General features: G+C 42.8%; 1 protein-coding gene across 2 annotated transcripts in view; it reads right to left on the reverse strand.

Moving 5' to 3' along the window:
• Positions 1 to 128: 128 nt before the first annotated feature.
• Positions 129 to 14096, reverse strand: part of mon2 (MON2 homolog, regulator of endosome-to-Golgi trafficking) — a 34977-nt gene continuing 21009 nt past the window's right edge. The window contains exons 16-35 of one of the 2 annotated variants that reach the window (XM_080027793.1): positions 13040 to 13144; positions 12700 to 12780; positions 12515 to 12588; positions 11980 to 12070; positions 11697 to 11798; positions 10260 to 10370; positions 9462 to 9637; positions 9115 to 9277; positions 8340 to 8633; positions 7218 to 7416; positions 6054 to 6697; positions 5449 to 5592; positions 4456 to 4473; positions 3725 to 3853; positions 3048 to 3238; positions 2900 to 2960; positions 2698 to 2821; positions 2212 to 2419; positions 1362 to 1444; positions 129 to 883 (exon numbers count right to left, since the gene is read on the reverse strand). In XM_080027793.1, the coding sequence (XP_079883919.1) occupies positions 720 to 883; positions 1362 to 1444; positions 2212 to 2419; positions 2698 to 2821; positions 2900 to 2960; positions 3048 to 3238; positions 3725 to 3853; positions 4456 to 4473; positions 5449 to 5592; positions 6054 to 6697; positions 7218 to 7416; positions 8340 to 8633; positions 9115 to 9277; positions 9462 to 9637; positions 10260 to 10370; positions 11697 to 11798; positions 11980 to 12070; positions 12515 to 12588; positions 12700 to 12780; positions 13040 to 13144 (3162 nt within the window). In that variant the 3' untranslated portion in view covers positions 129 to 719. The remainder of the gene's footprint in view (positions 884 to 1361; positions 1445 to 2211; positions 2420 to 2697; positions 2822 to 2899; positions 2961 to 3047; positions 3239 to 3724; positions 3854 to 4455; positions 4474 to 5448; positions 5593 to 6053; positions 6698 to 7217; positions 7417 to 8339; positions 8634 to 9114; positions 9278 to 9461; positions 9638 to 10259; positions 10371 to 11696; positions 11799 to 11979; positions 12071 to 12514; positions 12589 to 12699; positions 12781 to 13039; positions 13145 to 14096) is intronic. The other variant, XM_080027794.1, reaches the window with a different exon arrangement.

The following is a 14096-nucleotide window of genomic DNA, read 5'->3' on the forward strand; positions in this document are numbered from 1 at the left end:
TGTGACATTTTTAAAAAAGGGGAGTGATATTGTTAAACAGATTTGTTTTTAAATCATATATGCCCACCATACAGTAAGTGAATTCACATGCATTGTAACTGAGCACACTCACAGCACAGAGCTCATTGTAGAATTGTCCCATTTATTATTGTATACAGACAAGTACATCCCTTCTCAGATGGCTGGCTGAAGATGACATGGAATGTTACAGTAAGATTAGTTTTCTTGCATAAAATCCTCACTGTTGAAAATGTTGCAAAAGTCTACGAGTTTCTTTTTAAGATCAATAAAGCCCCAGTTTGTTGCATTTTTTTTCTTAATTACATCATCAACACTATCACCACACACTGTACATCAACTCAGCCTCATCGGAAGAATAAAACAAACTTAACCCAGAGGCATCACTTTTTTTCTCCAAATCAAATCTCTGCAGTTAACACAAGAGTGCAGCCAGTCTGTATGAGAATGAAGGGGGCCGAGGCGTAGTCAGCTCACATGAGAAGCATACGAGAATGCGTATGATGGTCGGGACGTTATCGAAGCGGTTTCAAGCAGGTCCTCAAACCTCTTGACTGTGGGATGCTTCATGTCACCGTAGATGAGGCTCACGTCACGTGGAGTTCATGTCCGTGCACTTTGTAAAGCACGTGGGTCGAGAAGAAGACACATTCGAGATTTCTTCATTATAAAAAACAAAGATTTGAGCGTTGCGCGCCTGGTCAGGACTCTCCGTTCTGGACTCTGGAGACGGGCGGCTGCATAAAGTCTTTAAAGGGCCCCAGGGCCTCCTTCAGGGCACAGCTCACCTCAGGCGAGGAGCACGTTATGCACTCCACCAGCGTGGGGTACAGGGCAATCACTTGAGCCCATGTGTTGCCATCCACTGCAGGCAGTAAAATCGCAGAACAGGAGGAGAAAACAAAAACAAAAGGAGGATTGGGGATGGAAGGGAGAGAAAGAGGAGAATGTGAATTGTGCAAGAAGGTAATCAAAGAAATTGTTTCTTTGATACAATTCCCACAGGCGTATGGAAATGAGTTTTGCTCTGAATAAAGGACCATGTAATGCAAAAATCTTGAAGGGCACTTGAAAAACGTAATTTGAAAATGTCTCATTTCAATCTATTGTCGTAAAAAAAGAATAATAATTTCTTGTAATTGACCTTGCTTGGAACGTAAACAGTTTTACCCAGATTGGAGATAAAACTAATTTGAAAAATGGTCCCAACTGTACTCTGACACATTTATCTGAAATGAATAGATGATGGATATGGTGGCATTATAGCATTTTATATGTTTTTTTCCCGTTGTGTTTCCCTTTTTTCAAGCTCTATTGAATCCTTGACACAGTTTGATACTCACCATTTTCTGGCTGTGTCTTCTTAAGCGAGTCCATCAAAGTGCTGATAGCTTTCAAGACAAAGATAATCTCTGTCACTTGTTGCCTAAAACAAAGAAAGATCAAGGACTTTGATTAGCAACAAAGACATGTGGTACATTTATAGATGTAGCATTGCATTCTTTTAAAATTGTCGGAGCCAGGATTCATTGTTTGGCTTTCTTTTACATCCTATTCTAATTAACAACCGTTAAATTGTGTATTTCCCTTTAAAGTCTAATACAGAGTGCTATGTTGTGACCATATGGTATACATTTTGCTGTTCTGAGTTCGGCTTTTTTTTCAAATAATGATGCAAACCAGGATTTTAATTCTTTACATTCATATTCTATAAACATTGTTTGAGTTCACAAAATGAGGTTTGTCTGAACTTAAGTAACCTTGCATTTGCTATTCATATGTACAGCATATTCTAATCGTCCTATTTTTCTGAACTCCCCCGCCTCCCTTTAGACATTTTCTGCACTGATGGTGCAATTTGCCCTTGGGCATCATTTAACTTCCTTTTATCGCAGAATGAAGTGTTACACACCTGACCCTATAATATTGTCCCGTCTGTAAAACTGGATCACTGCCATGCTTTTGTTTGGTTTAGAAATGAGAAAAAAAAAAAAAATGAAGCATGGCTGGAGGATTGGGGCGTTCTCGGTTTTGCATCAGTAAACGTCTCAGTGTTGAAATCTCAGGGCACAAACAAACACTGTGCGGTGAATTTCTAATGGGGATATCTGTCCAAAACACATATAAAACCAGGTATCCATAAAGCAGGCGCACCATGTGTTTTAAGTAGGGATGTATATAGTAGGGTTGTACCTGGGCAGGGGGCAGCGTCCGCTCAGCCTCTCGTCCTCAACGTAGCGCCTCAGAACGTCCTGGGATCTCTTGAGGAGCACGGAGAGCGCCATGCGAGAGATGTAGCCCTCCTGAGGGGTGGACACCTTGTTGCTGAAGGAAAACTGCAGCAGCGTCTCGAAACACACCTTCGAAAACTCCTCCCTCATCCGCACATCGATCTCTGCCTCTGAAGAAAAACCATACAGCATGCGTCACATGTGAAACATTTGGCCTACGGTGATCTCCAGAGTGATTTACAATAAAAGGGCAAACAAGGCTTTATTGCCTTGTTTTACATATAAAAAGGTTTGAGGGGCCATTGTTGGTGATGAGTTTCTCTGAGAGCTTTTGCAATAAACTACTGACTTAATAGTCACAGCCACGGTATGACTATAACATTGGCCCCATTGGAGTCAGATCTACAGCGAAAGTCAAATTATTTTATCGCGTAAAGTTCTATTTTACCTGTGAACGAGGGTGACTGGGAGTGAATGGAACCTCGATTGAGCATAGCCATGATCTGGCCAACAAATTCTTTGGGGATGAAATTGGCAAACGGTAAAATCTCTGTGCTGATCAGCTGGACCACCTAAAATGAAAAGGACACAATGATGACCGCATCACATAATTGTATTGACATTCTGGATGCTGGGGAACAAATGTTTACCTCGACATCGATAGCTTCATTCTTCTGAAATTCCTGGATGGACACGTTATCTGGAGGTGTGCTATAAACAGGAAGAAAACACCAAAATAATTATCTACTTAGACATTCTTACTAATTATTTTACTTAAAGAATTGTGTCAATCTGTACCTTTTGGTAAAAAGAAAGTCTTCAAAGGCATTGGCCAGCTCTGGCCACATAGTGTCAAACTTTCCAGACGAGGCGTGCTGCCGTGCCACTGGCAGTCCGATAGACAGCACCTTGAGCAGAGACGACACAGCCAACTTCCAGGTGCTCTCTGACGGACAGGCATACTTCAAACCCAAGGGCATTCTTAGAGTCTTAAGGATGAAGGGGACAAGAAAGGAAAATAACACAATAACAAGAGTTTGTTAGAGTAAAACTAAGAGTTAGACATCATGATACAATCCGTAAAACTAAGTGGAGGACACAGAAAGCTAGAAACCTTCTTCTCTTTTATACTTTAATACTATTCAAGTTTCATTCCACAAAACAAAACACAGTAAAGTAAGACTTTCCTTTTAGACAAAGTCTAAGTCAGAGAACAGCTGGGTTCCCCAAGGTTGTGATTTTACAAGTACAAAAAGGGAGGGGGCCAGATTTTGATTCGTCCATAAGGGACTTTCTTAATAGTTCCTTGGAAAATTAACTTTCATCAGTTTGAGGAACAGACTCTGGGGAGAGAGCAGTTAAACGCAGGTGTCGAAAACCGTATACAATGGAAGACTCTGCTCAAAAAAAGTTAAACCCTTCGAAGAAGTTCTGTGACAATGGAAACCATGAAGATCCTATCGTGGTAAATATACCTTGATGATGTTCTGCAGGACTTTCTCATTAATGACAGCTTTGTGGCACGCCGTTTTATGGTACAGGTCCACCAGCACCTCCAAGGAGCGCTCAGCAAAGGGCACATAGTTTAAGGCAACCCATTCCGCCTGGGGGATGAGAGGATTTACAGAGAGAGAGAAACAGACAGACAGAGAATGAGACATAGAAAGAAAAAGAGAGAGAGAGAGATAGAGAGAAATAATCAGGAATGAGCATTAGTCGAACAAATTTGAAAAACCATTTCCCTACTTTTCATCAGAGCCACATTGAAAGCAGTTTTTAAAGACACACTTTGTAGAAGTATAAAAAGTAAAAAAACAAATTAAATTTTGATTATAAGACTGCTGCAGGTTTTGTTAAGCATACATGAGTACCGCAGTTGAAATGTTATTGCCCAAAGAAATGACTTGATGCCACAAAGTGTGTCTTCAAGAAATATCAACAGAACCACAGGTGTGCATATGAGGATCACCAGAAACACAAAATCAACTGAAAATAAATGGGACTGCACAGTGACTGTGCACACAAGAGGCATCACCACCAATTAGTGGCAGGCAAAGAAGGGGAGGAGCATGGAGTGAGTGCGAGACGCAGATGAGACGTGAGAGCCTACCATGCGGTGTGATAACCGCACATGATAGCTCGCCACCATTCAGCACAGCTTAATCAAACTATAAAGGGGAGGGCTGAAGGAGACGATAGAACTCACCGGTGCAAACAGCTGGATCTAAAATGGTTATCCAGTGAGTAGTCCCAAGAAACAAGAATGAGAAAAGTTCAAAAAATTACACTGGTGTTTTCTAAGTTGTTTTTCGAATTTGCACTGGTGTTGTTGGCTATACACGCACCTCTAGCACACTAAGGATATATGAGGCAATCTGACAACATTGGTATAAAGCCAACAAGGCAATACAGACCACCCATAACATCTGTTTGGCAGGGGTGGGGATTGTGTTTGACTTAAGTAAACAATTTAAAACAGATTGAGATCAACACAAATGTCCAGTAGTTAGGGCTGGGTCTGGAGCGCCACATGCAGGACAAAAGGACTAACAGTTAGAATTTGAAACGTGGAGTCGGTGTGTAGCGTTAACATTTCTTGGCATAACTGTACCAGCCAGCCAGCCATTGTTAGCACAAGACACTACCGTCACCGCTCCCCTGAGGGTGTAGCACTAGCACCTGCTGGGTTTTCTAGGTTTCCAGAACAACAGAGACACTGATAGCGGAAAGACCTTTTGAAAAGAAATGAAAATGTTTGTGTGTTTTGCGAACCACAAGATCATCAAGTTCCTTGGTGATTTTTTTGTTTCTTGTGTAAATGAGTCTGAACTGTGTTTGAACTGAAAAGTGTTGAATCATTTCTGTGGCATGCTGTCAGCAAGATGAAGCACGAGGTAGGGGATATGAGGGATAATGGCTTGGGGCTTTGAACTAAAGGAACTTGTCAATGTCATGAAGGGGCCACAATAGAGACTTCAGGAGGACTACACTGAATGGGGGGAGTGGAGTGCAGGTACTTTATGAATGTCACAGGAAAGTAATGGTCTTGTTGTTTGTATGTATGTATATTGAATGGTTGGAGGGAGAGAGAGGGGCGATGAGTAACCTTGTACACCATCCAACATCTTAGTGAAAAAAACTGTAGAAAAGGGAATACATTGCAAATGCAGTTTTACGGGACAACTCCAGTTCCCCCTACCTGGTTGTATTTGGCATTGGCCACATGTTTGGTTTCCATTCGGCCGTACTGAGGAGGCTTGCAGGAGAACTCCACAAAGAGCAGCAGCTGTTCAAAGATGGCCGGGTACATGACCTGCAGGTTCTCCGGGCCCACACAGATGGCCTGCAGCAGGGAGGGAGAGGGAGGAACAAACACTGCTGACATCCACCACGGGACTGCACATTGCATAATTCAGCAGACTGACACATTGTTTCCTGGGCTGAATTGACACAACATGGGAAGAAATTTAACTTTTGGTTGATAGAGTAAGAAAGGCCCTGCCTTTGTTTAAGACACAGTGTCTCATGCCAGAGAGGACTGGAGCTGCTGTACCAAAGTCAAAGGGTCAATTTTGAAAAACACAGCTATTTCTTTCACATTTTATATATAAAGTGAGAGGAGAGCATACAATTTAACCAAAGATCCCCTGTCGGACATTGTGGTTACATGGTACATTATGTGTCTTAGACCCCAGGCCAAAATGGCCTTTCACTTAGCTTGATACTACTTTCTTATGGTACATAATATATTATGTAATAAAAGCCTCTAACAATATTTTAGTATTTTGACCAAATATTGCCCACCTTCTGCAGCACATCCAGCGCGGTGAGCACGGCTTCCTGCAGGCTGGTGAGCACAGCCTCGGTGTAGGAGGGCAGGATGAAGGGAGAGGCGTCACTGCTGATAGGCACAGACACGGCTCCATAAGTGATGACCCCCAGCTTCTTCAGGTCCTCCATGCTGAAGTTGGCCTTGATGTGCTGGTAGAGAGCGGGGAAGATCTGGATCAAGGCGGTGAGGAAGGGCTGGCTGGGGATGAAGGAGAGCTTCTCCGTGGGGCCACTAGGGGGCCTTGTGCTGTCAGTTCCAGTCCTGTACCACGTGTTCCAGGCCGACCACCACAGAGCTGAGTCCTCTAAAGCTGACTCCTCCCCGGGGGGCGGGGCCTGTAGCTCGGCGCCGTTGTAGCGCGTCAGCCGCTCCACCAGCGAATCAGAGCGCAGCAGGGGTCTGCCGGGGCCGGCCGCAGACAGGGGGTCGATCAGCACCGGGAGGACGCCCAGAGCCGCCAGCGCGTCACAGGGTTTGTCTGAGTCTCTGACGGGTGTCACAATCTGTAGGATCTCCTGGAAGCTCTTTAGAGCGGCCAGGGACACCTCGTTGTTCTTGCTGAGAGCGGCCGACTGGATGTGGTTCAGCAAAATCTCCCAGGCCTCGAAGAAATCACCTGCAGACAAACCCAGCGCAATGGACTGACACTTAGCGATATGTATTAACGGTTAATGAAGTTTGACATTAAGCACATTTGATATGTGCCGGTTTCATATCCAAATGAAGTAATTAATTGGAGTTCAAAGAGGCCACACAATGAGAACTATCATGGGCAGAAATATCAGTCTGAAACACTGTGTACTATGTCAATTAGATATGGTGTTGTGCAGAGGTGCGGGTGTAGTTAATGAGGAGCTCATGTTTTATCTGTTATATCTCTGTGGAATATTAATCCTGTCTGAACGGGGCTTAACATTGCTTAATGTGTGGTAATATAGCCGTAACAGCTGGGCTGTTCCTGGACCTCTGCTACACTTGGCACAGATTTATGATGAACACATTTCAATATGTAAATGTGCATTGTTTATAATTCTATGGCAGCTGTGGTTAAGTGTAACAGTGTGCCACAGATTACCTAACATACAACAGCATCAGACACAGGGGTTGAGCATCAGAGCGGATTCCGTGTGGCTTACCTAGTTGCTGAAGGAGATAGCGCCTGGTGTTGAAAATGCGCGCCACCCCGGCCAGTGTCAGCACCCACGTCTCGGCCCACTGTTTTTCGGCCGTGTCTCGTGAGTGGTGGATGAGAATGTTCCCGCCACCGGACTCAATCTTCTCTTTGTCGGCTGTGGAGGATGACGTCCTCACACAGTTCAGCAGGTGGAAGAGTACCTAAGGGAGGGACACCAAGTTATTTCAAGATATTTATGAGCAGTGGTTTGTGCCACAAAGTGCACAACGTGTGCATTCAGCCATTGACAGAGCTCAAATAATGAGAATCAAATAAATATATAGTCCAATATCACAAATAGACTAGAATTATCTTAAAGGTGCTGTAAGCGGAATGGTTCTTTTAGCTAACTTCCTGTCAGTTACTGCAGTTAGCAGTCCCCTCGCTCGTCCCTACGTCACCACATTAATGCCCTGCAGTCTTCAAGCAGCAAGTTATCTAGCATCATCTCAGATCCATAAGTGTGATAAAACATGATAAAAACCATCAAAACAGACACTGGGAAGGATTTTTATCTGCTCCGTCATTGTAGGCGCATAAACATTCACCCATATGTTGCTCTGGCGTGCACCGGCAGTGAGACCATGAGTGAGACGGGTGTCGGTTTGTAGCGTTCTCTCTTGTGATTGGATAAAAATGGCGGAATCCTCCAATAAGTTAATTTGCCGATTACATGCAGAGCAGCTGACTGAGAGGTCGGCTTTATGAAGCGCGCACATTATGTAAGTGATCACTGCATGAATAAAGAGCGATTTAACACTTAACATAAATAAACCGCTTACTTCACCTTTAAGTGAGCTTCACAGTCTGTACACAATATGATACCCTCTGCCCTACGCCCTAAGCTCGACTGAAGAAAAACTCCCAGCAAATATGTAAATATTGCCTTAAAAAAAACTGCAAAAAAATACATTTGAGGTAATCATACAAGGAATGTTTGTGTTGATATTTTATGCCAGATATTCTGAGAAAAATAATACATATTAGACTTAGACTTTATGCATTCCAGCCTCCTCCAGTTTATTCTTCTTCTCCAGTATAACCAGTAATATAATGACAATGCTAAAACTCTCTTGCATGTTACCTTCCAGACCACGATGTGCCATGTGGGCTGCTGCAGCAGGGTTCCATGGGCAGCGATGGTGGAGAACAGCGTCTGCCCGGCGCTCTTACGCACGGCGGGTCGCGGGTCTACACAGAGCTCTCCCAGCTTGGCGTACAGACACAGCCACAGGCAGTCGAAGGGAGGGGCCGGGTGGAAGGGCCTGTTCAGGGTCTCTCCTTTCTCTTGGGCCTGCTTCTGCAGAGCCTCCTCCTCCCTCCCCAAATCCTGCGTGATCGCTTCGCCCCTTTGGAAGAAGTAGTCTGAAATGTTCCACTGTGGGTAAGAATTGGAAGCGGGAGGGTAGAGGGTGCGGGCATAAAAATTGAAAGAAGGTTAGTAGAATGCTTCTGGCAGTTTTTGCTATTCGATAACCATAAAAGTAATCTAGCAGGAACTGCCGAATTTCAAGAGATATAATGCTTGCAACCACAGATCAATATCGGGTTTTAGCATATCCTGAATACTGTAAAAAGTATCTATGGAATGTCAACGGCGTGGTAAAGTGCTGGTAAATTGTATAAAACCAGAAGGAAACATTATAATTGCCAACTCATATTTAACATGCTATGCTTTAAAAATATCAGAAAATAAGTCACTTTTTATTTTATTTTTTCTTAGCAAACCCCTGGCTTCACCTTCATAATTACACATATTTTCACATTGAAATTGACAAGTACCATATATTTATCTCAAAAAACAAGCAGAACAGGTAATCAATGTTTTTTTCAGTGTTTCAAGTCGTGTGTTGTCTCACCAGTAGACCAATGGAGGTGAGGCTGATGTTGAGCTCCTGGTTCTGCAGGCCGAAGCTTCCGGCTACATCCACTACGATCTGGAGGCACGTGCAAGGCATTGTGGGAAGGAAGTCTGTCACCACCAACTGCAGGCACTGGAAGGCTGTTCGGATCAGTGACTCTCTGAAAGGAACACAAGACAGTTGAGTTCAGTTTCTTGAATTGATTGTTCTGTAACCGTAGTGAGAGCTAGCTAGTTAGGATGGTTATCACGATTACAGTTAGCATTTAGCATCAAGAGTTATTTCAGTGACACCTAAAATAAGAAAAGCCATGTCTGTCTTCCTCTCCTCCCTGGCGCTCTTACCCTTGGTCATTGCGGATGGCTCCTATGACGCCCAGGACGAGGGGCCAGCCGGGCCCCAGGCCGTCCCCCTGGCTCTGGAGGATCTGCAAAACACTCTCTAGCTGTTTCTGTCGGATGTCTGCATGCAGCACGTTGGATAACTCCTTCAGGGGGTTCAGCAACAAGAGCTGCAGCCGCTAGGGGATTAAGAAAAAAGATGGGGAGATAGTAAGTGATTAATAAACTGACAGACATTTAGCTGCAAATATAAAATGATTATAGCAGAGGTTTGACATTACTGTTTTGGTTGTTAAAATGTAAAATTGTCGCAGACTAAATGTGTTTAAATATGGGGTAAAATGGTAATCATTTGTATGGCTCTGTGCTGTGTTATTATATTGTCTATCCTTCTGCCCTGTCTTAAGATCCGCTCCATGGCGTTCCCTTTTATCTCTCTCACTTAGGTGAAGGTCACAGACTCTGTGTTTGTGAGTGACAAGAGAGAGTGGCCGTGACATTTCTGTGTGCCAAATTTTATGCATTTGGCACACGCTCTTATCTATCATGACATACGCTGTGGCAGCAGAGGAGATTTCTCAAATGTCAGCATTACAAACAACCCATATTAAGGAGCGAAAAACCAGAGAGGCAAACAATACATCCACATTGATCAAATACTCCTGTGTCTCTTACATTTAAATGGTTTTTGCCTATGTTGTGCTTCATATTGTTTTATACATAGAACGTCCTTCCAGATTTGTGTTTGTCTGCTTTCTTTGTGTGTTTATTTAGACCACAAACCCCTGTAGTGTTATCTACCTGGTTCTGGCCCAGCGGAGGGTCGTGTTTGTAGGCCAGGCCGGCTTTGATGAGCGACGTCAACGCCTCAGCGCCCCACTCTCTCATCCTGGAGTTTGGGTGCTGGCAGACCTGCAGGACACATCACATTGACACACAAGTGCAGACACATGCGCACAAAAAACACCGATAGAAACACATCAGACCAGGTGGGGTAGGGTTTGAAACAAGTGGGTGAAATAAATATACAGCAACTGGGATTCCCTCTGATAATGCCGTGACAGATCATGGAATATGTATAGATACACATGCATTTATTAAATCAGCCTTCAGAGCAGAATTTAAATCTTAATCATAATGTGAATCTGTAAATAAAGACATGAAGGTGATTGTTGTCACTTTTTTTTTTAAATATAAAAGCACTGCATTTTAATTTGAACAAGCCTGCAAAGAAAGAAAAGCGGCGTTTTTATTTAAGCATAAAGCATACTTTGCAGGGGCAGCCTCTGCTTCTGTGACAAATCAGAGCTTCAGATTGCAAATTGTGCACAAATAATGGAAGGTCAAACACAGGAAGCGGAGCAAACGCACTGTGGACACATTTTGACACAGCGAACCTCTTAACTCCAACATGATGCCAGAAAGAAAGAAAAAAGGAAGGAGAGAGGGAGAAAGCCAATGATTAAGGATGAGGGAAACTGAGCTTACCTTCTGCAATACACACAGGAGAGCAAAAAAAGAGAGAGGGGAGATAGACAAAGAGAATGTGAAGAAAAACCTCCAAACACACACCTTCATACACATATAAAACGACAGTAATTTTAAATGCAACTGTAGATCAAAGATTTAAAAAAGGTCAGGTCGAGGTCAAAATGTATTTTATCAATGAGGCAATTGAAGTGTCTGAACGTGATACATCTTTGAAATACAGTTTTGAAAGTTTCACCAGTATGCGAGAACAAAGAGGAAAGAGGTGAATCTCGCATACACGATCAAACCTATAGCTTGTTCAGCTGTTTCTTTCCTAAACCACTAGACTGGAGCTCTGTCTGCGTGATGCTGCTTGCATCTATAATTTCATTTGAACTTAAAGGAGACTCCATGGAAAAATATGGCATTATTAGGGTCAAGCAACCAAAAGGCTTTAGCAGAAGGGGGCAATTTAGACATTATTTTAGGTTTTAGCTTTCAGTTTGGTTCCAGATTGTTCTATGACATCTCCTTCAATGAGATCACCAGCATTGGAAAAAGTGAATCGCTGTAACCAAATTTAGCATGCATTTCTCTCTAGCGCCAATTTAAAAGGTCAGATTCCTCGCATGCAAAATGACGCAACATGCATGAACTTCATCTTTAATCTCTGACAGAGTTGGACTAAAATGCGTTGGATAGTGGCAGTGTTTTAGAACAGAGCTCTTTATGTGCACCTTGTGGGATGAAGCATTAAATAGTGGTTACCTCCAATAAGTGTCCAGTCAAGGGTCTCCACAGGATCTCTATACGATCCATGTTGATGAGGCCGGTCTCCAGCAGCTTGGCCACAGCAAACAGAGACGGCTCCTGAAAAACCAAGACAAGGAAATGGAAACAATATATAAATACTGGACACCTTGAACCCTGGCCTGAGCATTTGGTTAACTATTCTAAATCTTATACAGAAGTGTTCCTTTTAGTCTATATTTGTGATTTTAACCAAAGCCTAATAACGAAATATCCAAAACATTAAATTCAAAGCCTTTACCTTGTTGTTTCCATAAGCCATTTCCATGGCTTCCAGGGAGAGGGAACAGAGAGCATTGATCAGATGATGCAGGGACACATCATCCAGGTACCTAGAACACACACAAAGTACACAGTGCATATTATAAATGCATATGTTTGCTTCTCATGAATCATTTTAAATGTGAAGAATTCAGATTTTTAATAGGAGACACTATTCTTCCCATGAGCATGTATGCTTTTCTACAGGTGAGTCCAATTAATATCCATACAAGATGAAAAACTATTTTCTACAACAGAGTAGAAAGATTCAGGCTGGAGATTGTATCTGTTATTTTGTCTAAATGTTCAATACTTTCCTGAATTAGACACCGATAATGACTATTTATGCCCATCTGGTTAATCTTAGTTCTAAACACATGAAGTAGCTTCATTGACCTTCATCAGTGTGCATATTTCTTTAAAAAAATCTACTGGACTATCTAAGAGCATGGGGTTAATTATTTGTAGTTTTGCTAATGAGTGTTTGTTTGCATATTTGAAGGACTGGTCCTTACTGGGAGCTCTCGAATAGTCTGGACAGGATGTTGGAGATGACGGGCAGGTCCGTCATCACAGCCGTGGTCAGCACCTGTTTATATGTCAAAGCCACAACGACAGCCGTTATCTCATCGACTTTGACAGTCAGGTACAAAACATAAAGTACAACGCGTACAAAACACACAATTCCTGATAGACTCACTGTGCTGGGTCCCTCCACAGCTCGGCCCGGCTTCAGGGCACCACCCACGCTAGGCTTCAGCCCAAGGATCCAGACCAAGTGCTGGAAGAATTAAAAAAAAGTAACAAGCCAAATGAGAGTTAAAATCATCTGAAAAGTTCATGAATTATACATTCATTAGGCTTGTATGAATGCCATTTTGACTCATTATAGGATAGAGTGTAATTGCATGTGTGTGTGTGTGTGTGTGTGTGTTTGTGTATGAAAATGTGGATAGTTTTTCGTAATTTAATTAGATAAGGGTATGCATATGTGTGGGCGGTTAGGTGTAAAACGTGTGGTACCAGGTGGTAGTCAGTACCTGCAGTGTAGCCAGCACCAGCTGCCAGGAGGTGCCCAGCACGGCTCCATGGCAGTGGGCCAGGTTCAACAGGGTGCGCATACATTGGATGTTCTTGGCTGTTAGCTGAAAGAGGAACAGACGGTTAAATTATAGCAGGTTTTAATGCACAACGCAGTCAGACATTTACTGATACACTGCTCCAAAACAAGTCACGACGCAGTAGAAAAAGCTCAAATGCTATGTCTCACATGAAAGCAAAAGCTATTACTAAGTGAAGTACAACAGTCACAGCCATAACGACCATGGTGAAAAAAAAGGGGAAATACAAGCACATACAGTGGTGAAAACCTAAAATATTTCTGGACCGCAATTGGGTTAGCAGTGTATGTTGTTAATCTTACTGTGTAGGCTAGTGAAGAAGTAGATGCAAGTCCATTCTTATGCAGTGTCAAATAAAATAAAAAAATCAGTTGCATGTGTGATACTTTCCACTCTTTCCTGTTGGAATGTTCAACATCCAAACTTTCCAATTTAGAGACAAACTTTGCAATTTTGGTTTCTAATTTGAAAGACCAGTTGCAAGAATTTTATTTATTTTTTTATTAATGAACAGTTTCCTCTGCTCTCTTCATGTGTTGATATATGTGGGTATAACTGTGTATCCTAAAGTTTTTGGGTTTATGGATCATCAGTTGGGTTCTCCCTAAGATCTGGCGTCTACACAGTGTTTCATTCTGAACATTTACCGGATGTTTTAACGCTGTTTCGGAGTCTGACTTCCTGTCTCGCTCGATCTGTTCTGTGCTGAACTGATGGGCCGTGCTCCGGCACCCGTCAAAAATAGAAGAAGCCTTGCGTATCTGCTGCAGAGGGCTCCGGAGCTGAGGCGGAGTACATTAATGTAACATTATGCACTATTCATATTTGGGGCCTCTGGCTGCTGCACTAAAGTCAGTGTGTTTCGCTTTTTTAAAGCTTCTACTAAGCTTACATAGAACTGACTGACTACAATGGGACGACAGACTTCTAGAATTTAACCACAAACTTGTATGCAACAGTGGCATGAGTAGACTTG

Source organism: Ammodytes marinus (assembly GCF_949987685.1).
Source record: "Ammodytes marinus genome assembly, chromosome: 5".
Lineage (NCBI taxonomy): Eukaryota > Metazoa > Chordata > Actinopteri > Uranoscopiformes > Ammodytidae > Ammodytes > Ammodytes marinus.